The 24752-nt window shown below is 33.0% G+C and overlaps 2 protein-coding genes across 4 annotated transcripts; both read left to right on the top strand.

Moving 5' to 3' along the window:
* The first annotated feature begins 4055 nt into the window (after positions 1–4055).
* Positions 4056–7896, top strand: LOC106375305 (beta-glucosidase 30). Its single transcript, XM_013815176.3, has 12 exons — positions 4056–4258; positions 4738–4807; positions 4924–4979; positions 5426–5501; positions 5611–5688; positions 5799–5886; positions 5985–6359; positions 6446–6663; positions 6784–6818; positions 6940–7042; positions 7167–7275; positions 7367–7896. The coding sequence occupies exons 1-12, from the start codon at positions 4124–4126 to the stop codon at positions 7758–7760; spliced, it is 1737 nt and encodes a 578-aa protein (XP_013670630.2). The 5' UTR covers positions 4056–4123; the 3' UTR covers positions 7761–7896.
* A 14513-nt stretch (positions 7897–22409) lies between these two features.
* On the top strand, positions 22410–24270 carry LOC106375304. Of its 3 annotated transcripts, none has more exons than XM_048753670.1 (6): positions 22449–22649; positions 22806–22922; positions 23029–23063; positions 23136–23236; positions 23324–23421; positions 23992–24270. In XM_048753670.1, exons 1-5 carry the CDS (start codon positions 22498–22500, stop codon positions 23408–23410), a joined length of 492 nt encoding a protein of 163 aa, XP_048609627.1. In that variant the 5' UTR covers positions 22449–22497; the 3' UTR covers positions 23411–23421; positions 23992–24270. The 3 variants fall into 3 exon arrangements, with proteins under 3 accessions (XP_013670627.2, XP_048609627.1, XP_013670629.2); XM_013815175.3 differs by lacking the exon at positions 23992–24270 and adding an exon at positions 23545–23712; XM_013815173.3 differs by lacking the exon at positions 23992–24270 and having other exon boundaries at positions 22410–22649; positions 23324–23635.
* Positions 24271–24752: the final 482 nt, after the last annotated feature.

The raw sequence follows: 24752 nt of genomic DNA, 5'->3' as shown, positions 1-24752 counted from the left end.
ATCATTTTTTTGCTCTAAAAAAACAATTTTCCCAAAAAAAAAGAACTTAAGAATGGGCATATATAGTAAGACAAAAAAAACTAAAATCCTCTCGGCAGATTTTGTGCTTAAGTTACATAAATACATAAAACTTAGTTTTTTTCTTTCGAAACTTAGTATTTTAACCAACAACGTGAGTGAATAACTAATAGGACTTGTGCACGGGCGAAAACTTACCATATTTGTATTTTAAACCTACACTTTCTTTACACCATTTATCAAAAAATAAATCAAAGTAAAAATGGTTGTTGATTAATCAGAATTTTCAACGTAAAAATGTGTAAGATTAATTAGGTTTCATTGTTTGTTTTGTGCGTATGATCCTCTTGTTTCATGTTTGACTTACGCATGCAATTTGTTTAATTGTTTGACTGTTTCTAGTCTTAGAGATGCAACATCCGTGTTGAAAAAGGAATTAAAGCAAAACATGAGAACAGCTACAAACATATCCGGGTCCATTTTTAGTAGTTGTTCTCATCTCGTTATTGATAACTGGACATGTCATAGTACTTTTATTTTATTTTTCTCGTAGACATGAATCATCTTTTCGTAACGAAGTTAACTTAGCGTGAAAATGGAACTCAATCCAATTACGATGAAAAATATCGAAAATTAAACATATCATTATCTTTTGGATAAAAGATTTCACTGCGCTCATCAATCATGGAAGAGGATATGTTTTCCTTTGTTATTTGTTTCCAGCAATATTTCTTGCGCTTTTGTTTTTAAAGTTTTTTTTTTTTGCAAACATTGTTTTTGTTTTTAAAGTTTAGTTTGGATGTTTGATGCATCTGTTTATGTATTTTTGTTTGTGTGTTTATGCATCTTGGGTCTAAGAAATTCATCATGTGAAAAACGAGCATACGGCAGTTACATAACCACATATATACATAACAGATATATACGTTTTAACCTTATGTAACATGTTTTAACTAAACTTTTATTTTAAATATACAAATTTTCTTAATATCTATTTTCCTACTTCAGTTTTTAATATATAAAAGATATATAATTAAAATCTTGTAAGGATAACTATTACAAATCTCAAGAAAAAGATATAAGAAATAAAATATCTTTGTATAAGCCCATCTCCTTATGTTGGAAATTTAGTTGCTCCTATACAAATATATATTTTCCTAAAAAGCAAAACATGTCACTGCCAGTTACTTGTTCTCATCCCTTTATACGGGAATGTGATAAGGACTATTGCTCATATCTATTTTTGTGTGGAACATTATAATTTTTCTTGTCTCATAATTCTCAAATACAACTATTTTCCATGTATTATATTCCCATAGTAATTCATTTTATTGCTGTTTTCATTTCAATACTACCACAACATTTTTCATATTCAATGCATATGTACTCAAATATTTAAAAGATGCTGGTCTTATCAAATTAAGATACTGTCACTTGTAAGAAATTAAAAATCCATTAAAGTTTATTATTTCTAAGTTTGAACTAAATATCTTATCACAACTTGGGATCCAATAGGCTAGTGACCTACATTCGTCCGTAACTTTTTGCACCAATGGAGTTGGACTCCCATTTCTCCCGACAACTACAAGTGTGATCCAATAGGGCTAGTGACCTACGCTCGTTCGTAACGTTTTCACCAATGGAGTTCGACTCCAGTTTCTCCCATAAGTGGGATAGGATCAGACCCAAAGATAACATAAAAAAAATACCTTATCATAATTTTGTTGGCCAAAAATAAAATGAAAAGTTGTTTCTCTTGAATAACCAGTGAATTTGTTGACAAAAAAAACCAGTGAATTTAAAATGATATTAAATGTATGGCTTTTGGATAAAGATGACACGTATTGTTTACCAAATTTAGAAATCATGTACAGAAAAATAATATTTCGGCTAATATTTTGTTATATAATTGAATTTTGATATATATTCTAGATGAATCACCAGTAAAGGTTTCATGAAATTGTGTCTTCTTGATAGGGGCGGTCTTAAGTATAGTAAAGTGAAACTTTGGTATAGGATCTCAATTTTTTTAAAAGTTTACATAATAAGTCCCCAAATTCATAATAAAATAAAATTTATTAAATCCTAACTATAAAGTGTTTATTATAGCTCCCAATATTTCAGGGACCCCATGCTTTCTAAATACATCGCGATTAAAATCTATACTATTAAAAGAAAAACTATGATTTATTTTATGTGTGATTTTTTTATTTGTACCATTTCTTATAAAGTATCAAATTTTGCATAATATAACTATAACATCTTCCAATTTCTTACCTTCTTTATTTGAAATAAAAGTTAATATTTTAAAAATTAAAATCTAACAAAATATTTTGGCATCTTTGAAAGTTTATTTCATAAAATTATGTCATTTAAATTCTAATTATCATAAAATATAATTATAAATTAAAATTCATTTTTATTTAAAAATGAAATTATAAATTCTTTAAAATATCTTAGTTATATTTTAATGATAATAAAAATTCAAATTGATTAATTATCAAAAATACATTTTACAAAGATTTTAAATAGATTCTCTTAGAAACAAATATTCATTTCTATTTCAAATATAAAAATAAAATATTTATATACTATTAAAACAGAAGTCATGACTTATTTCATGTATGATTTTTTTATTTAGATCATTCCTTATAAATTTTATAAAATTTTGCATAATATAATTATAACATGTTCCAAATCTTTATCTATTTATTTGAAATACAAATGAATATTTTTAATAAGAAAACATTTTTTGGCATCTTCTTAAAATTTATTTCCAAAATTATTTGATTTAAATTCTGATTAAAATAAAATATTATTATAAATTAAAAATTAAATTATTTTAATTTATAGTAAAATTTAAAAATATATAAAATATTTTTAATTATATTTTGATGAAAAAGATAATTTAATTGATTAATTTTAGAAAATAATTTTTACATAATTTGAAATAGATTCTGTTAGAATCAAATATTCATTTCTATTTGAAATAAAATATTTGTATCTATTAAAACAGAAGTCAGAAGTCATAATTTATTTCATGTGTGAATTTTTTATTTAGAGCATCCTTTAGACGAAATCATAAAAGGAAATCTAATCAATTAAAATTTATCTATATACCACCATATATTTCTAAAAGCCTAAAGTTATACTATACTATATTCTCACATTCGCACATTTCAACACGTTTATCTTAATATATATTTTGTCAAATGATATGGAATAACATTTGTTATAAAATTAGAGAATAACACCAAAACATTTACAATTTAATCGTAAATTTTTAGAATATAAAATTAATATTCTTATCTATATGAAAACTAATCCGTGCAGATGCACGGATCAAGATCTAGTTGGAAATTAAATGATATTTGAAAAAAAATTACTCGTACAAGATAAGAATATTAATTTTATATTCTAAATAAAAAATCCACACATGAAATATATTGGTCACAAACGGAAAGATTAACAAATCCAAAATATTGGTCAAAAAAACTTGCAAGCGCATGAAGGTGTGTGGAACATACACACATGAAACGCCAATGGCTTGTAGTTTTTTTTCTACCCTGCATTTTAATATGTCCAAACATTACACGTGATATGGTAAGCGTTACATGCAGTCTTCGCCGGATATATTAACAGTGAACGTAGCCACGATTTTGAACACATTCAACACCAGCACTATATATAGATATGGTACGTATATCATGACAGTAATCATGAAATTCTTCGGACAAACAATGATGAACGTGAGCACTGATCACGGGCGCATTCAGAGATGACGTTGGACAAAAAGTTCCTGACGTTTAGTTGGTACTATCAGTGATAGTAAAAACTAAGAACCCAAAATGGAATTGGTTACCTATTTTATATGCATAATAGTCTTAAACTGGAAAGAAATATCCGAAGATATATATTAGAAAAATACTATAACTTATCTCTCCATCTAAATATGATATCTATGTCCAAATATTTCCACGTAGATGACGTCTATTACTGGACGAGGAAAAACCTCTATATAAGAAAGAGTAAATCTCTCTTCAATATATCCCTTTGAAATCTTTAAAAAAACACCAAACAAAAAAATAGAGATATAAAGAGAAAAATGGCTAGGGGATCTCGTTTTTTCATCATCCTTTCGATAATCTCATTGTTTGCAAACACAATCGATTCTAGAACATTAGATCGACATAGTTTCCCGGATGGATTCGTTTTTGGAACGGCTGCGTCTGCGTATCAGGTGACTTTAATGATTTTGATCTTTCAATGGCGGAATAGTTATGTGATTAGCAATCATATTATTATATAAAATCTAATCATTCTGTTATCAATACATTAGTGATAGAATTATTCTGATATTTTGTATGTTTGCAGCTAACTTTTGTCGCTATAATGATTTCATATTTCGTTCTACATTTGTTTTTGCGGTATTATCGATCATAATCTGTATGTTATAGTTAAGTAATGTGAAGAAAGATTGATGATATGCAAAAAAAAAAAAAAAAAGATTGATGATATGTGTAGGCTTTACCTGTTAAGTGGGCACTCTAAAAGTTTTTGATGCTCATAAAATTAAAACCCTACGTATATAATCGTTCATCTTCTTGCTCTTAATTATCCAGTTAAATTTCTTTTGGTTATAACAAATTATGTTATATATGTCATCCTAAAATAGCTTTTCGATGAAAATAATATTTATTTTTGTTTATATTCATGCAGTACGAAGGAGCAACAGATGAAGGTGGCAAGTCTCCAGCTATATGGGACCACTTCAGCCGCACTTACCCAGGTTTGTCCAAAAACAATAGCTTACGGACCGAACTTGATTAACACACACTCATATACGAACAAGACCATATCTCTAATTAGTTATTTGTTACTTAAAACTAAAATCTTTTGCTGCAGAACGGACGAAGATGCATAACGCACATGTAGCGATTGATTTTTATCACCGTTATAAGGTACTATCTCTAATCAATCTCCTCTTTTTCTTTAGACTATAATAGTCAATCTTGTCATCTAAAACTAAAACTAAATCAAACTATCAAATCATGTGAATCAAATCAAATATTTTACATCTTTAACTAAAGATAAGATCGATATATTGTATATTGTTATAAGGCATATCTAGTTGTTTAGATAGATCTAGCTTCTTGTATTTAGGATTCACATCTCCTAATCTTGTATACAAGGACATGCTTGGTTGATTGAATAATAATAGCTTAGATTTTTAACTTAATGTTTTTCTAAAGTTTGTAATCACCAGCCAAAATGAAATTAAAGTTCAAGATAAGTCAATTTTCTTTCTCAAAAGTTCGTACGTTGTACCTAGACCCGTATATAGTTATCGTTTTTGCTTTGGTTGGTTAATATTGTTTTTTATATTGACATAAACAAACAAAAATAGGATGACATAAAATTGATGAAGGAGCTAAACATGGACGCTTTCAGATTTTCAATCTCGTGGGCCAGACTAATTCCAAGTAAGCTTTTTATGTTTGATGATTATATTTTCTTCTTACAGAAAATAATTAAAAATTTTGGTCAGTTATACGAGTTAATTTATGTGGTAAAATTTTCAATTATCTACAGGTGGAAAGCTAAAGGATGGAGTAAACAAAGAAGGTGTACAATTCTACAAGGATCTTATCGACGAACTTCTTGCTAATGGTAAGATCACTAATTTACTAATTACTAGTTAATTGAAATCCTCTAATTAAATTAAAACTGTGCGTATAGCTTAAAGTAATAAAATTAATGGTATATTAATGAACATGCAGACATACAACCATCAATGACACTATATCATTGGGACCATCCACAATCTTTGGAGGACGAATATGGTGGCTTTTTGAGCACTAAAATTGTGTAAGCCTAATTAGAATATATCAAATATTTTAAAACATATATTTATATATTGAAAATAGGATTAATCTTGTTATTTTTATGACTTCTTATCAAAACAGAGAAGACTTTCGAGATTTTGCAAGAATTTGTTTCGAAGAGTTTGGAGATAAAGTTAAGATGTGGACAACGATCAATGAACCGTACATCATGACTATTGCGGGTTACGACCAAGGTAACAAGGCGGCTGGTCGATGCTCATCATGGGTAAACGAAAAGTGTCATGCGGGCGATTCGAGTACCGAGCCTTACATTGTTTCACATAACGTTCTTCTTGCTCATGCCGCTGCGGTAGACGAGTTCAGAAAGTCTAAACAAATATCGCATGATAGCCAAATTGGGATAGTTTTATCACCAAGATGGTTCGAGCCTTTTCATTCCGACTCTACTGATGATAAAGAAGCAGCTGAACGAGCTCTTGCTTATGAAATTGAATGGTAAGTTAATAATCTAAACAAAAAATCTTGAATAAGTCTGCTTATACTCATTATCTAATTTTTATTTGGGTTCTATGTGTAAATAGGCATCTTGATCCAGTGATTCATGGAGATTATCCAGAGATTGTGAAAAAATACGCGGGAGATAAGTTACCTTCATTTACTGAGGAGGAATCAAACATGTTAAAAAATTCATCAGATTTTGTGGGAATAAACTACTATACAGCACGCTTCGCTACTCATATTCCTGAGATCGACCCAGCAAAGCCTCGGTTCAAGACTGATCATCACGTCGAATGGAAACGTACGTAAGCATGATGCTAATTAATTACTTATAAAATATTGATCCATGCCAATTTAATATATATTATACATGTAGATAAGATGGTAAACTAAACAATGTTTGTGAATTTATTTGAAACAGTGACTAACCACAGTGGCCACATTATCGGACCCGGGGTACGTGCCACGCTTACTTCTTTTACATGACTATTATTTTATTTCATTTTTTTACTATTATTTTCTAAGTCCAACATAAAATATCATCCTATGATTTTAATATTTATATTATTTTCTACAGGATGAGAGAGGTTTAATATTGTCTCATCCACAAGGCTTGAGAAAAGTTCTAAACTATATCAAAGATAGATACAATAACATCCCAGTCTACATCAAAGAAAATGGTTAGAAAACTTCTATTTTATGGATTGTATAAAACATAAATAAATTATTTGCAGTATTGTGTCTGAGTTTTTTTCCAATTTTTTGACGTAACTTCTTATAACCTATGTTGATTATGAATTGCAGGAATCAACGATAATGACGATGGTACAAAACCAAGAGAAGAGATTCTTAAGGACACATTTAGGATTGAGTACCATGACACACATATCCAACAACTTCACAAAGCTATAGTGTTAGTTCTCGATCTTTCTCACAATCTATATATACGTTTCAATTAAAATCGTTAATTCTTTTATTGATTAAAACTTATAATATGGTTATAGTGAAGATGGTTGTGACGTAAGAGGATATTATGCATGGTCAATGATGGACAACTTTGAATGGGAACATGGGTACACTGCTAGATTTGGTCTTTACTATGTTGACTTTGTCAACGGTCTAAAACGTTACCCAAAAGACTCGGTGAAGTGGTTTAAGCAGTTCCTCAAGAGATCGATCGGTCAGGCTAAAGAAGAGGAAGTGAGGGAGATGTTACGTGTGGATGGGAATAAGACTCTGCATGAGCAAGTGGGTTTTGGTGAATCGTCAGGATTTTTTGTATCTTTCATGGCGACGTACCAATCGAAGAGAGAGGAGGAGAATCGTTGCTCGTCTGATTTATTTTATGGCCGTTTCGATGTTTTGAAGAAGATAGAGGATTCATCATCATTTTATTGATTTTAAAATCTTTATGGTTAAAATATGTATTTGCTTAGAAGTTAGAACTTCATGTTATGTATGAAAATTTTATCCGACTGTAATATTTTAATATTATCTTGAGGAAATATATGAATAGAATTTTTATCTGGAAAAATATGAGGCTGCTTGCAGCTTTGGAACTTTATTGTGTGATAATTATTCCATTTACTTATTTTTATAAGAATGTTAATGTCATTACTTGAATGATGAGATGTATATAAGATTACCTTGATCCTAGTCTGCCAAAGGAAAAGTGTTAAAAAGGTAAAACGACTCAAAACACAATTACAGATCTAGAGCTAAAATTAAAAGAAATTGAGCTTGATCTAAACAATAAGGTGCAGAGGGACAGACAGGGCTTGATCTCCAGGCGACTGTGAGGTCTTCTTTAATTTACTTCTCTGAAGTTATTTTATATGTTTGTAAATTTTCTTGTCATATGAATCAAGAATTTAAGAGCATCTTTATCGCATATACGTTTTTTATTTTTTTATTTTTTATGTTTTCCTGATTTAAAAAAAAAATTAAAATCAAACCAATCGCGAACCGCCACGTGTCAGTGGAGTCTGCGAACAGTTCAACAGACGTCTCCTATTTCGCGATTTCTAGAGACGTTTTCTCTGGTTTTAGTGGGGTCCACACCCACTTTTTCCTAAAAACCCATCCTAGAAACGTGAGATAAAGGTACTCTAACAAAACCCAAACTGCATGTGATTGTGAACGTTAGATAAAAATGACTGCTTATTTATACAACTAATCGAACAAATCACACTTCTGCTTCTCATCTAATAAAAAGACACAAGTTATGATCTCCAAATCCTAATAATCAACACCATAAAGTCATTACGTTTGACTTTTTGTTGTTATTTCTTATTGCTAACAAGTTGTCTATCATCGCACCACAATCTCTTTTTTATTTATCACAACTTCAACTTGATTCTATACAAAAACGCTGGATCCTTTCTGATCTAGTCGTGGCTTTCTTAATCGCTAGATCAAATTGAAAGACGACACAAGCAGTCAGCGATAAAGACTTGAACACGGTGTACCTTTCCTCTTTTCCACTTTTGTCAACAAAACTTATCGCTACTCAAACACTGAACCAAAGTCAAAAAATGACAACAAGCAATCCAAGGTAAAACTACAATAATTACAGCAGAAAAGAACAGTGTACTATGTGGATTTTTTTTTTGGACTAAATATGGATTTTGTTTTCCTCCACCAAACTCACTGTCACTCCAGTTTTGGAGGCAAGCAAACTGGTCCTGGACCATGACCAAGTGTCTCTATCTCTCTCTACTACTTGGCAAAACCTCTTTTTTTTTCTTAACAACTGGCAAAAACCTATTGTCTCACGTTTTAAACAAAATGCTTTCATGACGTGAAAATACAGGAAAAAAACGCATTTTGCTTTACAGTTTGTAGTTATGTTGAAATATGCAATCTTTTTTTTTTTGTTGCCAAACAAAATACATAATAATACTCATAATATACTGTTTAAAACCGATTTTTAAGAATACTAGGGGGTTTGTCCAGACTACGCCTAGATTATTTGTTTATAATTCTTTTGGTTGTTTTTGGTACAAATTTTTTAAAAGTTATACATAATTTAAAATCAATAAATCCTAAATTGTCAACAACATTAGCAAATGAAGATAGAGATTTTTTTATATTGTTGTCTTGTTAAATTTAACATTTGATCTTCTATATTTTTTTTGCATTTTCATACTAATTATACTAGATGCTTCGTCCGCGCTACGCGCGGAAAATGTTTGAGTCTTAGTAAGTTGGGATTGAAAATTCTGGAGATAGATATAAATCATGTATATTAGCAGAAGCCTGCGAACAATCTCATGTAAACTCTTATTCCAAAAAAAAAAAGAATACAAAAGATGGAATGTATAAATCATAGATAAGATGGTGAACATCCGAAGAAGAGGTCGTGTGGATGTGATGGGATCTCTTTGAATGAGAGCCTGAAATCATTTAGAAGTAAATCAGTGGACATATCTTAATAATAGAAATCAGCTTATATATTTCATAGTATAAGTTGACGTACCTTGAAGTAGTGATATAACAATTATCAAGATGAAGTTTAGCTTTCATCTGTTTATGTTGATCGCTAGAACATTGAGTACCATATAAATGTGAATAATTAGATAAGTAATCACTGAAAACGTATGGAATTAGGTTTTAGATTTAGAATTTTACTTACTTTCATGAGAACGGAGATGGTTGAAGATCTCCTGGTAGACTATGTTCTTCAATTTTTCTGGAGCTGATCTATGGCTTTAATGATTTTTAGTCCTTATTTGATTAAATGCGAAAAGTCAGTTTGTTTGATGAATAAGTATTGATTAAAATATAATATTATAATCCATATAAACTTATAGTCATAATATTTTTGTTTAAATGTTGGTCGATCATTAATTAGATGAACTGAAAATTTACATAGTTTTAGTATTATGTAGAGAAAATTTTGATATTGATCTTAGAAATATTTTTGAGAGTAAATACATACCTTTCGATTTCGTATGTGATCCACGTGGACGACCTCGTTTCCTTTTTTGCAAGTGTCCATCTGAATTATTTGCATGGTAAAAATCAATTAGCTGTTTATCTTAAATTAGCAAAAAAGTATAATAATTAACTATTAATTTTTATCTTATTGTAGTTTGTGATATGATGTATAGTATTAATTAATTTGATATTGTATAGTCATTTAATACATGTATTTATATATACATCTGCGTACATTTGTATTTATATATAGATTTATGTAAATGCTAATGAACCATGGGGTTGGAACGTTGTTAAGAATTATCTGAAATTCGATTATAATTATTCATATTTTTGTCTAAAACATGTTTCAAATAAATATGATAATTTGATCAGGTTTCCACCATGTTATGTATGTCTAAATAGTTCAGGGCTAAAATGTAGATTGTGATAATATAAATATTTTTCAGCATAAATCTATTGATTTATTTTTTTAAAAAAAAAATTAGATAACGCAAATTATGTTTTTTCAATAATTAAAATATAAAGGAAATTGCATAAAACTTAAATCTAATATATATATAAGTGACTTGTTTGAAATATAATTAGATGTTTGGTTGCCACCTAAATGGTTTAGTGATCTGAAATACATAACTTCTTGCATAATTGTAAATGCTATTGGAATTACATAGGAATGCCCAATACGAAATAATTGAGTTGTATTTTGTAATACGAACATTATAATTAATATATTTATAGGTGTTTTATTATACGAACATGTATTGCTTTTTGGTCTACAGTATGTTAGTCGAGTAAAAAATATATACGTTCTGTTGGATCGTCATCACCACATTATTATGAATAACAATAAATTCCTATTGATTCTTAGATATAAAATCAGTAAAAACATTGTGTTAAAAGTGTTTTATTTGGAGTTGTTTGCCGATGCTAATATGTTTTATGATTTAAAATAATATGTAGAGGATTAAGGATGAGCCAATTAATTTGATATCAACATTTATTTATTTTAAATAATGAGAATGTGGACAAATTTTTCAAAACTCAAACTATATAATTTAACTCTCATCTAGAAAATCAATCTTTCTAAACAAATCAATTCTATAATTTTTTATATTTTGTAAATTTCAAATCTACAACTACTCCTTTTTATTGATTTTTCCATATTTTGCTCTTATTTCCTATTATTTACAGCATCAACTGTGCTTCAAAGTAATTAGGTCGACGTGAGACAAACCAACTCAAGCTGTTCGGACTACTGCCTAACAGTCATATGGCTATGTAACAAAATAAATCTTAACGAATACCTACATAGCCACTAACGTTTGAAGATTGATAGGCATTGGTCTGGAGTCGGTTTTTGCAAGTCTTTCTCAGTATTATTTTATATTTAGTCTATAATTCTTCTTTATGTAATTATCTATCCAATCTTTGATAAATAAAGGGTTTGAATAACGTTTTGTGGCAAAGATAATAAACGCAACAAATAGGCTCAAACAATTATAAACTTTTAAAAGTAGAGCCTAGCTTAAAAGCAACAAAAAGTATAAAAGCTTCTATGCTGAACAATTCGAATCACTACTGAGATTTAGCAATGGCTTATTTTCGATTAAACATTGCAGAGAAAGAATCAGGAGATGAATTGTTTACCTGCAAGTGATATGGCTTGGGCGGAGGGTGTGCTATCCATTCTAGTCTTGGGCAGCGATTATTACAACCAACTCGCTGCAGATCAGATATATCAATACAGATACTTGCTTTCTAATATGTTGAGTTAATATTGATTGTATTTAGCTTACAGAGCTTCTGGATAATAGTTGTGAAAAGCTGGGAGAGAGCGTCTGTTGGCTTAGGCAAGAGAGATGTAGGTTTTTGAGAGAATCGTTTTTAACAGGGTATTAGGCAAGAGTTCGACTGTTTATTTCAAAAGAAACATTGTTAAGAATGTTAACTTTCCTTTTCATACGCAGATTGATATAAATATGGTATTTTGTAATGATTTCATATAAATGCTGAAATCATGTGGATTAAGAAGATTTTTTAGCTGTGATTTCTGAAAAATACATAATATATTAGTTTTAAAAATATGGTAGCATAATAGTATTTTCAAACAAAGCCTGATGTCATACATAATTTTGCTCATGCTTATATGTTGATGAAGGTTGAGATAATTTAGTTGAGCTATCGGTTACCGCAACGGCTGTACGTTACCATTTTGTTTACTATTCAGAGTTAATGAGACATATTCAAGCATGCTTGGTATCTGGTGGAAAAAGATAGAATGAAGCTATTATCGATAAAGAAGTATGAAAAAGATTTTCATATAGACACTAATACCAAGATAACATTTCATTACAAAATAAGATCATCCCAAAAACAGAACAGTCATTGACATTACAACCGCTTAGTAAAGGATTCAGACAAAGCTACTAAACAAAAAGATCATACATCAGCCACATTAGTAAAAGAGTGATGGAGCTAACAAAAATAACTTGGACACTAAGCTAATACAGCCTTCTACGTCCCTTTGGCCCACTTGTGTCACCTGCTAACCCATAGATACGGAGTCCTCTTCCAATAGGCTCTTCGTCTCCTGGTAGCAAAGGGACTTCTCTTTGAAGCATTAGGAGTTGATATATGAAATTTGGAAATATGAGGTTCGTCTCCCAGTCCGTTTTGCGGGTCATCTCAATCACTTGTTCATACACAAGGTCACCAAAGCTGATTTTGTGGCATTTCGCAACAGCATACATAGCGGAGTCGGTTCTTGATCATTGCATTAGAGACAGGACCTGGAAGCCAATTCAACTCACAAATACGATAAAGAGTTTGAAAGGGATTGAGCAAAGCATTGAGATTGAACCCTGCCCATTCCGAGCATCGGCCTCCGGTGAGGTGTGATATGGCAAGCTTCAGATCAACTTATTCCCACTCAAAAGAGTGTTCAACAGGTGGTGTCATCATCAAGCGGTTGATCACCGAAGGAGTAAATTGGAACACATATCCTCGAATAAGAACACCCTCATCATTGAAGGGTTTGTTTGAGATGAACTCTCTCACAACCCTATGGCAGAATGGATGCACATGCATCACAGTGTAGGACCAACCTATGCTATCGATCATCCTAAACACTTCCTCTACAACTGAATCCCTAGGATCTAAAGAACCCTGAACTATAAACCCTCTGAGGCAAAGAGAGCGATACCCGATAGCGGCTTCCTCATTAGGATGACGGCGAGAGTATCCTTCGACGGCAGAAACGTTATTGGAGAAAAGTTGCCGGCTTCTTTGGAGACGTTCGTCAAACGATACGAACGGAACTTGAGATCGGAATTGATAGAAATCACCGAATGAGCAATCGACCTGGCTGAACCTCCGACGCCGAGGTCGATCAGTAGAAGAACGATTTTGTTCAGACATGGCGGGAAAGATTCGCTGCGATCACAGAGGAGAGTTAGAAGAGAAAAAGACTCTCAAGTTTCCCTCGTTAAAAGGAAGAAGAAACACTCAAACTTTATGAATTGACATTATTGTCAATTCCCAGTGGATTTCAACTGCTGATTATATATATTATTTTTGCAATTAAGTTTGCAAAGTGTGTCTTCACTCTAGTGGTAGAGTAACCCTCGTATATGCTCCTGAACCAGGGTTTGAACTTTCGCCCCAACATATTCCTAATATACGACATTTTCGCGATTAAAATTTTGTTAATATAGTACTGGTGCTGGTTATTTTTAATATGTTTGTAAAATAGTTTGCAAAGTGTGTCTTTGCTCTAGTGGTAAAGGAGCCCGCATATATGCTAGTGGACCAGGGTTCCATTCCCACACAAACATATTTTGAATTTCTGCCATCAATTAAAAAATCATTTATATAGTAATGATGCTTAATACTTCATCGGGTTAGAAATGATTTAGAACAATGTGTTCCACATGTAATATTACATTATCATTGAATTTCTATAAGGTAATTTTACACTGATTTTGATTTGTTAAAAGTTATGGATAATAGATTTACTGAATTTTGATAAGATCAACCTGTAAACAAAATCATATACTCTATGTTTATATTATATCATTTGACTTTTTTTATAAAATATTTGTAAAATCAGAGCAATTTCTTCTGAATATTATAATGTTCTGTTTGGAATACCATTAATTCATATTTTGTTTCATATTTTATATGTAAACATAGCTAAAGTTTATATTAGTCAAATGGTATCAGCTGAAGAGATGAAAAAAGGAAAAAATGTTAATATTAGTCTTTTAGGAATCATACTTTAATATTTATTAGAAATTAAAATACTCTGCTTTTGCTAAAGTTTAAATTTTTTTGTGCTCATATGTATATCATTTTTAAATACATAGTCTGGCTATTATGAAACGCGGTATTATAAAGATGATAGCATCTACCGTATATCATTGAATACTATAATGTAGTTTCTTCTTGTGCTAGGATGTCAAGTTTCATAGATACATTTTTTATATGTAGCATATTGGATAATGAAACATTTGTTGGTTGATTTGCTGCAACAATTGTTTGATTTGGAATGTCTAATTGCATAATTTGTTGATTTTTAGGAAATATACAACTAAAATTATAATTTGTATTAGAGACACACAAAAATCTCATACATAGGAAAAAGAAAAATATTGTGCTGAAGCAAATAAAACATAGAGAATCAAATTGAAACATACCAAGCAAATATAGCATACTGAAGCAAATAAAACATTAGTGAAGCAATGGTAATACAAATATCACAGCATTAGGAATATTAGGTAGATGTTTTAGCGTCGACCCTTACGACCACGACCCTTTCCTCGTGCTGACTGTGGTTGAACTGAGTCGTATGCACCTATTGCTCTCAGATAATGCATATAATCTGGATTGATGTCTTCTTCCAGCTCTTCAATGCGTATCAATTGGTAGCTTCTGAGCTCGACTCTGTTTAGCTCGTCTACATTAGTTATTCCTGAGGTTGAGCTATCTTGAGTGCCTATTGATGTGTCTGGTTGAGCTGTGTTGACCGCTAATTGTTGTGGCGGTTGTTGTGGCTGGTTGAGCTGTGTTGACTGCTTCTTTGCTTCCATCAGAGTTGCTAGCTGGAAAAGTTAACCAAATTTAGATCTTTAAAGTAAGGAAAAAAATGAAAATAAGAACATGCAATCTAAGTTAATGAACAAAGCTATCTGAAGAAGAAATTAGTGAAGACTAAACTGATAAATTTACAAAAGTTAGATCTTTGACTATCTCTACAAATTGAGACTATTGGTTATCTTTGAGATACGTAAAGCTTCAAATCTCTGTGGATCTATGAGGCTTGTGGGGTATTTGAAAGATGTGTAAGATTGATGAATAAGATCAATGGTCTAGATGTCGATAACCTGTGAAAGATAAATAATACGAACTGCTGTGAAGGCAGTGCCGAGCATGTCGTTGGTTTGAGTTATGATAGGCCAAAACCTAATAATACGAACTGCTATTGCTGGTTGAGATGTTATTTCTTCATGTCCGTTGGCAAAATAATTTGTTAATATGTGCAGAGAGATGGGGAGTGATTGTAAAGGAGATGATAGTACGTCTTCAATGGTGTACCAAGCTTCAAAGATGCCATGATGGGATCGAACATTTTCTCACAGATTGTGTGAGCGTGATGCTTGTCTAATGGTAAGAAATTGATTTCTAGAGTTAGGATAATTAAATGAGTAGATATCTTAATTCTTAGTTATAATATACGACTGAGAGAATTAATGGAAACAAAACTATTCAAAATAACTAACAAAAAAATCGTATCACTTCTTAGAAATAATCTTACGTGAAGAGAAAGTAAGGTTATATTAATTAATGTATAGAGAATGGATACAACAGCCTCACATATGATCGAGAATCTAACACATATTCAAACTTAATAAGTTTTACGCACTATGAAAAAGATCATAATACAATATGTAAATTGCTCATAAGATAAATAAAAACCATATAATGAAATTGTATTCGAAAACTTAAACATAAAGGTCAAAAGCCAGAAGTTTGAAATGAAAAGAACACAAAACCATAAGAGAAACATAAAAAAAAAAACGTCTTGGAATTCAGCAAAAACAATCACTTCATGAGAAGATAAGTAGAAAACACATTAGCCACTCTTGGGACGCTTTGCTTCATCTGCCTCAAGGATCTCATCGGCTTTTCTAGCCCTATCACCAGCAGTATCTCCAGAGCTTCCTGAAGAACCAGACTCGACACCTACGGTCGACGGCAGCGAGGCTTTTGGTGGGAGTATCTTGGTGATAGTTATAGTCTGAGTCTTGCCTATCAGATTATGATCTGAGACCTTCACAATGAACTTGCGTGTTTGCCCTATTGTATCAAGCAAAGCTTGCGGAACAGGCACGCAGTGATCAGCTCCTAATCCACCATTAGCCTAACATCCAAGCAAAATGCACATGAGTTGAGATAATATATGAATCGATGATGTCCTAACTACTTCCCGTAACACCAACCTATTTGCTATATATAGTCAAGTCTGAAAGTACCTCAAAGTAATTAGCAACTAACTATGCTGCATGTTTACCAGTCAGCTCCTTGCCAGCATCACCAAGAATGACAAAAAATGCTTATTCACTCTTATCATACACAGAAATCCTCGTGAGGTACCTACAACGAAAGAAGATTAGCTACTAACGCTGACAAAACATAGATGAAAAAGACTCAGCACTTACTGAGGTACGCCTGTGACTTCAGTCTTCACACACTTCTTATTGTTGCAAATCAGAGAAGTAGGCCCGTTGACCGCCTTGCTATTACACCCACCGCAGGAGATGTAATACCATGCAGAACCCTAGACAACATCATATATAGTCGCCATGCACTCAAACCAAGCAACCTTCATTGTGAAAAGATAAAATAAGCTTAGTAAGTACCCACACGCATGGAAACGAATGTAAAAACAGAACAATGCTTATACCTTAGAAGAGTCTTGCTTGATGTAAGAGAATAGCTCTTCAAGAGTCATTGTCTCAGGCTTAGTGACAACCTCAGCAGCAACCCTATTAGCAATATCAGAGTTTGAATTCAACCTGAGAAAAAGACAGGAGCTCAAATACGTTAGAAAAGTCACATGAAATGTTAAAAACAAAAATCGCATGAACAAATAACTTAATACACATTTGTCTACCAATCAAGATAATCTTTAGTAGGCTGCACATCGACATCCATAAACACCCGAGATGATGACATAGAAGTGAGAGCAAGGGTTCCTGTTAATACCAAATGAACCGATGTGATTATTCAAAACATGCATTACAACCGCCTCATCTAACAACAAAAGAATTACCTAATACAGTTCTAACTGAAAGACTACAAATAAGCTATGAATATGAGTATGACTCTAGTAGGGAGTACTAACCTCCAAGATGTTTTGGGTTCACAGTGGTGACCAAAAGAACGCTTGGAGTGCTTCCATACGACTTGAATTTCTGGCAGAAGTCGGCTGCAGCCTTGTCCCACAGATAAAGCTTCATAACTGGTCCGCCACATAACATAGAAACCATGAGTTAAAAATAATATACAAAACAATGAAAGTAATAACAGTAGAACAAACTTACTCATGTGTCTGAACATGAACACATAAATGCCGCTTCTCTGCTATGTCAACTTCGTCAAGAATCATATGGTCTGTGATTCTCTGCCCATTCACCAGCTTCATGTGGCCAACGTAATCTGAGATAGAACAATTTAAATACGCAGACATCAAACATCAACTCTAACAATATACCAAACGTGTCATATAATCTAAATAGTCAAACATGTCCTACCATAAAGATCACCCCTGGAGTCACAGTTGGCCTTAAACTCCTCATAGGTGTGGAACCTGAACCTATCTTCTGGAATCAAAACCGGAGGGTTCTCAAGCACCGACAAAGAAGAATTCCAATAAAATGATACGGTGGCGACATGATCAGCAACCCGATACTGATCTTTGCTTCTGGATCCGAAAAAGTTGCTCAGGTTATACACAGAACCAGCTACCAGATCAAATGTCCCAACACGTCCGGCTGGGACAAAACCCTGAATAACGGTACCCTGTGAATAAATCCAAATCATCGATTAATATAATAATATCCCAATCAAACAATACTAAAGTAAGAGTCCATACTCTCCCAACCGAGCAATATTAAAGCAAGAGGAAGAAGCTAAAAAGACGGACAAACCTCTTCATCGATAAGGAGCATCTCTGAACAACATCACTTGGTCGACATGCGCGGAGGAGAGAGCGGTAGCAGCGTCTGGGTTCATCGGATTGGCAGATGAAACAGCAGCCTTCTCGTTAGGTTTCATCACAGTCACAGAGGCATCAATGGACTTCCCGTTTGGTTTCACAGACGCGGAGGAGTCGACGGTCTTCTCGCTGGTCTTGCGGTCGGTGGAGATCGAATATTTGCCGGTGTGTTCCATCGCGATGAATGTCAGAGAGAAAATTATTAACTTTAATGGAAACATAAGCTAGGAAAACAGATTTATAAATAGAAAAATGGAGAGGAAGGCGAAAAGAATCCATTGAATGAGCTTAGCCAAGGTTTGATTAGAGGAGTTAATGGTGATATTACTCGGCAAAACGGGTTTAGAGAAAAGAGAGATGGAAGAGATGGAAGTCGAAAAGTGAGTGAAGAACAAATTAGGGTTACGACAACAACACGTAACACATCGGGCCAGCATATGCAGACTGTGGGCTGAAAACATGCAGATAAAACAGGCCAAAAACATGAGAAGCCCAAACCAACTTAACTCGCCGATGACGTGGCCATTTGCTGCATTACTACTGGTCGATTTTTCCATCCGACGTGGGATGCTTCAGAAGGCTTGTTATTTGGCTTTTAGTATAGTTTTGATGTTGTTTAATTTGATGCATATGGTTTTTCTGAAGCTGCCAATAACATCAATAGTGTGGTTTAAGTAAAATATTATTCGTAGTAAGTTGAGTCGTTAACTTTTCTACATTCTTTCTAAAATTAATTACTATGGAACATTCACATACGATGGATGGGCTAAATGATGAGCTAATGAGAAAGGTCGTATTGATACCTAAACCGGCTTTGAATCTAAATTTATTTGGTGTTAAAGTTGATGATATAGCAACTTTTTACTGATAGAAATTAGAATTCACGTGTGGCATAGTTAGGGATGCTTTAAGCAAAACTCTTTACAATAGTAGTGATATGTGTATGTTTCAGTTTCTTTCTATGTCTTCTGATATGCTATTTACGAAATCATTGTGAAGTAAGAAACTTGAATGATTTATAGGAGTTTCCAATTAACTATTCAGAGATAGAGCTTCTTTATTTCACAATATATATATATATATAATCAAGCACTATTTTATCACGACTCACGAGATCAACATTAAACTATCAAATCACAGAAAGAAACTGAAACATACAGAAGCCACTATTTGAAACCTACACAATAATTAGCAATCATAAAATTTAGAGCAATACAGAGTATTCCATAAAGAATTGTAAAATTCTTACATCAACGCATATCAAAAGCATGATGAAAGAAAAGAAATAAGCCATAAGGGCATTTCCAAGAATGACATCATATTTGGTGTTGAAATTACACCAAATTTGGTGTTTTGGTGTCATGAATCTTTTTATCATCTCCAACAATAACACCAAATTAACCCGACGTTGGTGGTCGAGTGGTGTGAGGCGGCTCGCAATGGTCCTAAGGGCCGCGAGTTCGAACCTCCCCCTCAGATGTACTCCTACGCCGAACCACCCGGGCCCATCCTGCTATTTCTGGGGTGGAAATGACGTGGCTGCTGCGGGCCTCGAGGGATGTCTGGGCCCCGGCCTGAGACCCTCGATTAACAAAAAAATAATAATAATAATAACAACAAATTTTACACCAAATGTATTATTATATATTATTTGATGTTTTCAATTCTTAAAGTTTTATATTTTTATTATTTATTAATTGATAAATAATTATTTAGTCACATTTAGATTATTATTTATATTTTTTTATTTGTAAATGATAAATAATAATAGTCATTTAGTGATTTATTTTGAAAAATAAATATAAAAATAAAATTTTAATTTTAATTTTTTTTAATTATGTGAAGATAAAATAAAAAAACAAATAACATAATATATTTATTTTTAATTACAAATTTGATAACAGTGGAACTATATTATTAAATGAAACATAATAAAATATGTATTTTAAAATTTTGGTGTGATGTATATTATTACACTAAATTTGGTGTAATACTATTTACATTACACCAAATTTGATGAGATGGTGTCAAATTTGATGTTTTGTTGGAAATGAGATTATACCAAATTTGGTATTTTGGTTTCTTGTTGGAGATGTCCCAATGCAAGAAGCTAACGCATAAATCAAACAGCGATGATAAGATTAGCGACCAATGTAAGATTCTTTCAAACTTATTTTCAAAAAAAAAAAAAATTCTTTCAAACTGAGTAGGTGGGAAAAGTTAGATAGAAAATATGAAACATATCATTATACTTAACCTTTTGACACTGCTGCTCGTGTGATGGCAAGGAATATTCAACTGAATTCCTACTTTCTGCGCTCTGATCTGGATGTAAATGCATCTATTTCGACCAATAACTCCGACTATCAAAAAGAACAACTGGTTACGGTTACTTAATGTCTTCAATTAGTCATTGATCAGATTACAACCGACATATTAATAGTAGAGAACTACCAGAAAGAAACTTCTCATACGAATATCTTCGGAAGTAAATGAAAGTGATTTAGATTGCTGCTGTAAAACGTCATCTTCTTGTGAGACCTAAAAGATGAGTGAGTTTTAAAATCGAAATCAAATATTCAATTTGAATCCATCAAGTAGAACGATTTGGGAGAAACAGTCTACAACATTAAAATTAACCACAAACAAAATATATAGCTCAATTCAAAAATCAGAAAAATTCATAAACCATCGTTTACGAAGTCATACCTTCAGTAGACGCCTTAGTTTTGCAGAGCAAAGCTGGTAGCTTTCAACTAATTTGGAGGACACTTCCAAATCCCTAGCTTCCTGGGAGTTTGGCCGTGATCCCTCATTCGGAAACCAAATCATACTTTGTCTGCACATTCTAATACAGAACGAAAAATGTAATAGAGTAAATACGCTTGGTAAGAAACAGGGGACTATATAGTACATACCAAGAGAATCTGATTTTGTAGAATAGAACACAAATTGCGTCTCCATACGAATGGATTTTCATCAGCTATTCCAAACCCTTAAAAAAATGTGGAGATCGTGGGTTTCTGTACTGCAACAGAATAAGAAAGAAAAGGAAGCGATGTAAAAAGGAGGTAAATGATAAATAGATAATGGAATTGAATCAGTCTACAATTAGGCTACTTTATATGTGTTACATATAAGAGAATGAGAAGGTGTGGGAGATGAAAAGAGATTATAACTGAAGGGTCTGGCTGAGAGATGGTCATCAGACGCAAAGCGTTACGTATGTATGAGCAGAAGAAGAGTCACAATTAGGTTATAGTTTCTTTGTTTTTTTTTTCTCTCGTCAGATTTGATGTTAGTTATTTAAGATGACGTGGCAATTTAAAGCTTTGTGATAGGTTAATTATTTGAGCTGACGTGGATAGGCTAAGAGTTGAGTATAACAAACTTTTAGTGTTGTTAGATGAATCTGGTTTGATTACGTTACAACGGTTTTAAATTCCAAAACTGTATTAAACCAATCTAGAAAAAAACTCTCGGTTTAACTGAAACCGGAACTTGATTCGAATTTACATCTCCTTAACTTCCAATTTTAGTAAATGTACCAGAATCACTGCAGTTAATCAGCGTAAACCGATATAGACCAGTGGTTCATCCATGATAATCAAATTAACCAATGTTAGTTAGTATATGTGATTTAAAACTCGAAATATGAAACTGATTTGACTTAGTAAACGGTTTTAAATTCCAAAACTGATCAACCCGATCTAGAAAACTCTCGGTTTGGCTGAAACCGGAGCTAAATTCGAATTAACAACTCCTTGAATCACTGCAGTTAATTAGCGTAAACCGATATAGACCAGTGGTTATGATGGTAGATGTTGTAAACCAATAAACCGGGTTCGTAAAAGTCTAGTCGTTTCGAATGATAAATCGTTTGGAGAAGACCGGAGATGGCGGTGAGACAAAAAAAAAGCTATGGCGACGTTGCCGAAGCTGATTCGAGCCATGAGAAATGGATCTCCCAAGCATAACAACCTCGTCTTGCCATCTCTAAGAAGAGCTTTCTCTCTCTACGATCAGATCAATCTCATCGACAACGTTCCCGAGGATCAACTTCGGTTTCAGGAGTAATCATCTCAAACCCACCTCCCATTCTCTCTGATTCGTTCTCCTGATTTGAGTTTTCTTTGTGTTTCGTCATAAAGTTGGAACCTTTCGACCATTTTGTTGGGTGAAGTTTGGATTTTGGATATGTAGTGGTGGGTTTGTCTTTGGTTATGCAGATTTGATGAGACGAGTTTCACGGTGAATGGGGTTAAGTACGATGGGAGCTTGCTCTGTGTTGGGAACTTGCTGATGTCATGGAGCCCTCGTAGCTTCTCCGAGATCACAACAGATAGGTGCCGTCTCCCTCTCTCTCTCTCTCTCTTGAGTGAAAGCTTTAGAGTTGCTTAAGTTTTGGTAAAACGTTTGACATGTCTCCTCTATTCTAATGGATGGATGCAGCTTGTCAATCTTCCAGACTGTTCGACCAATTCCAGGTACAATCTTTACCTTTTGCACATATATATATGACTCTCTTGTCTCTATGTTTTTGCCTTAACGCTTTCTAGAGCTTTTAATTGTCGGCTGTGGAAGATACAATCACCCAGTGAATCCACAAGTCCGTCAGTTCGTGAAGTCAATTGGAATGAAGCTAGAAACTTTGGACTCTGTATGTCTATCCCTCTCATGCTTTGGTTCTGTTGGTTTTGGAGAATTTTTTATGTGGTTATTGATTCAACTCTCTCTTTCTGACCAGAGAAATGCTGCATCGACTTACAACATACTGAATGAGGAAGGCAGGATCGTGGCGGCTGCGTTGCTTCCTTATGGAGTTACATCCTAACTCACAGCACGGTCTGTTAAATGAAATGTTTCACACTCGAAACTTTTGTCAAAGAATCAGTCTTTCAATAGTGAAACTTATCTTGTCTTATAGCTTAAATAAAATTGAGCTTCATCTGGAAAAACGTTTTGCAGTTTCCTGCCTTATTACATTGGTGACGTGGAAAGTAAAGAACGTTGTTCAACTTATGTTCTAAATAGCACGAGACTGTTGTTTTTCTCACCATTTTCAACCACTGCTACTGTCACATTTGAGGGTTTCATAGTTTTGTTGAAGTTAATTTAGAGAAGATTTTGCAGTAATTTTACCTCCCATATTTCAAGATCAGTGTACTGAGTTAGAGGGTCTAGAATCACTCTCGACTGTTCCATTAGATAGTGCTGGATCTTGAGGAATAATCACAAGCCTTGTTCTCAGGCCATGTAGACCTATCTTTGTAATATCAACATCATCAATAACTATGGTTCCTCGACTTGGATCAACAATCCTAAATATTGCCTAAAATCAAAGTTGATTTCCCGCTTCCTATTCTTCCTACAACTCCAAAGTCTCCAATCTTTCCCCTTTCTTGAAATTCACAGGTGGTGTTCTTCAGGACAGTTGGGACATCTCAAGCAAGGCCGGTCCTGGACAAGCCGGATAAAACATTCGCCTCAAGCTCTCAAAATTTTTGAAAAAAATTATATATAAATAGGCTCCTAAATTTGTAAAAATAAATAAATAATAATAGGACTCAAACTATAGAAATTCTTTTTAAATCGTCTATAGCCCCCAAAATTTTAAGCCCGGCTCAGGGTTTGAGAATCTTGGTTACAGTTGTTTATGTGAACTTGACTATGAAATCTTATGTTCAAGAGTAATGTATCAGCATCAGCTTTGTTGTTTACCTGAACGTCTTTGAAGACAATTGATCCAACATTTGACCACTTATCAATAGGTCTGTGATCGTCAATTACTAATGGTGCCACCTCACTGGGTTTTTAGAGTACTGAAGAATTCTTTCTACAGAAATTATCTTGTTTTCAGCATTACATTTGTTCCATATCACTGTGGCTTGTAACACATTCAGACTTAAGCCATTTTGGTATAAACTTTAGTTATAAAGTTTATTTTTTCAGTACAATTTATAGTCTGTGTCGGAGTTAAGGCAAAAAAGTAACAAAGAGAAACAAAAACGAAAGCCTCAGGTCTAATAATAACAACTTTTTTTACAAGAAATGGTTTCGTTAGAGTTCTTTGTTGGCGGAAACAAACAGCAAGAGCAGAGGATTCACCGGTGGTAAAGGCGGGACCTCAGCTCTACACAATGGACACGTTGAAGACATCTCACCAAGCCATGGAT

Source organism: Brassica napus, chromosome C4, assembly GCF_020379485.1.
Source record: "Brassica napus cultivar Da-Ae chromosome C4, Da-Ae, whole genome shotgun sequence".
NCBI lineage: Eukaryota > Viridiplantae > Streptophyta > Magnoliopsida > Brassicales > Brassicaceae > Brassica > Brassica napus.
The sequence above is the reverse complement of the archived record's forward strand: the minus strand, read 5'-3'. Positions and strand labels throughout refer to the sequence as shown.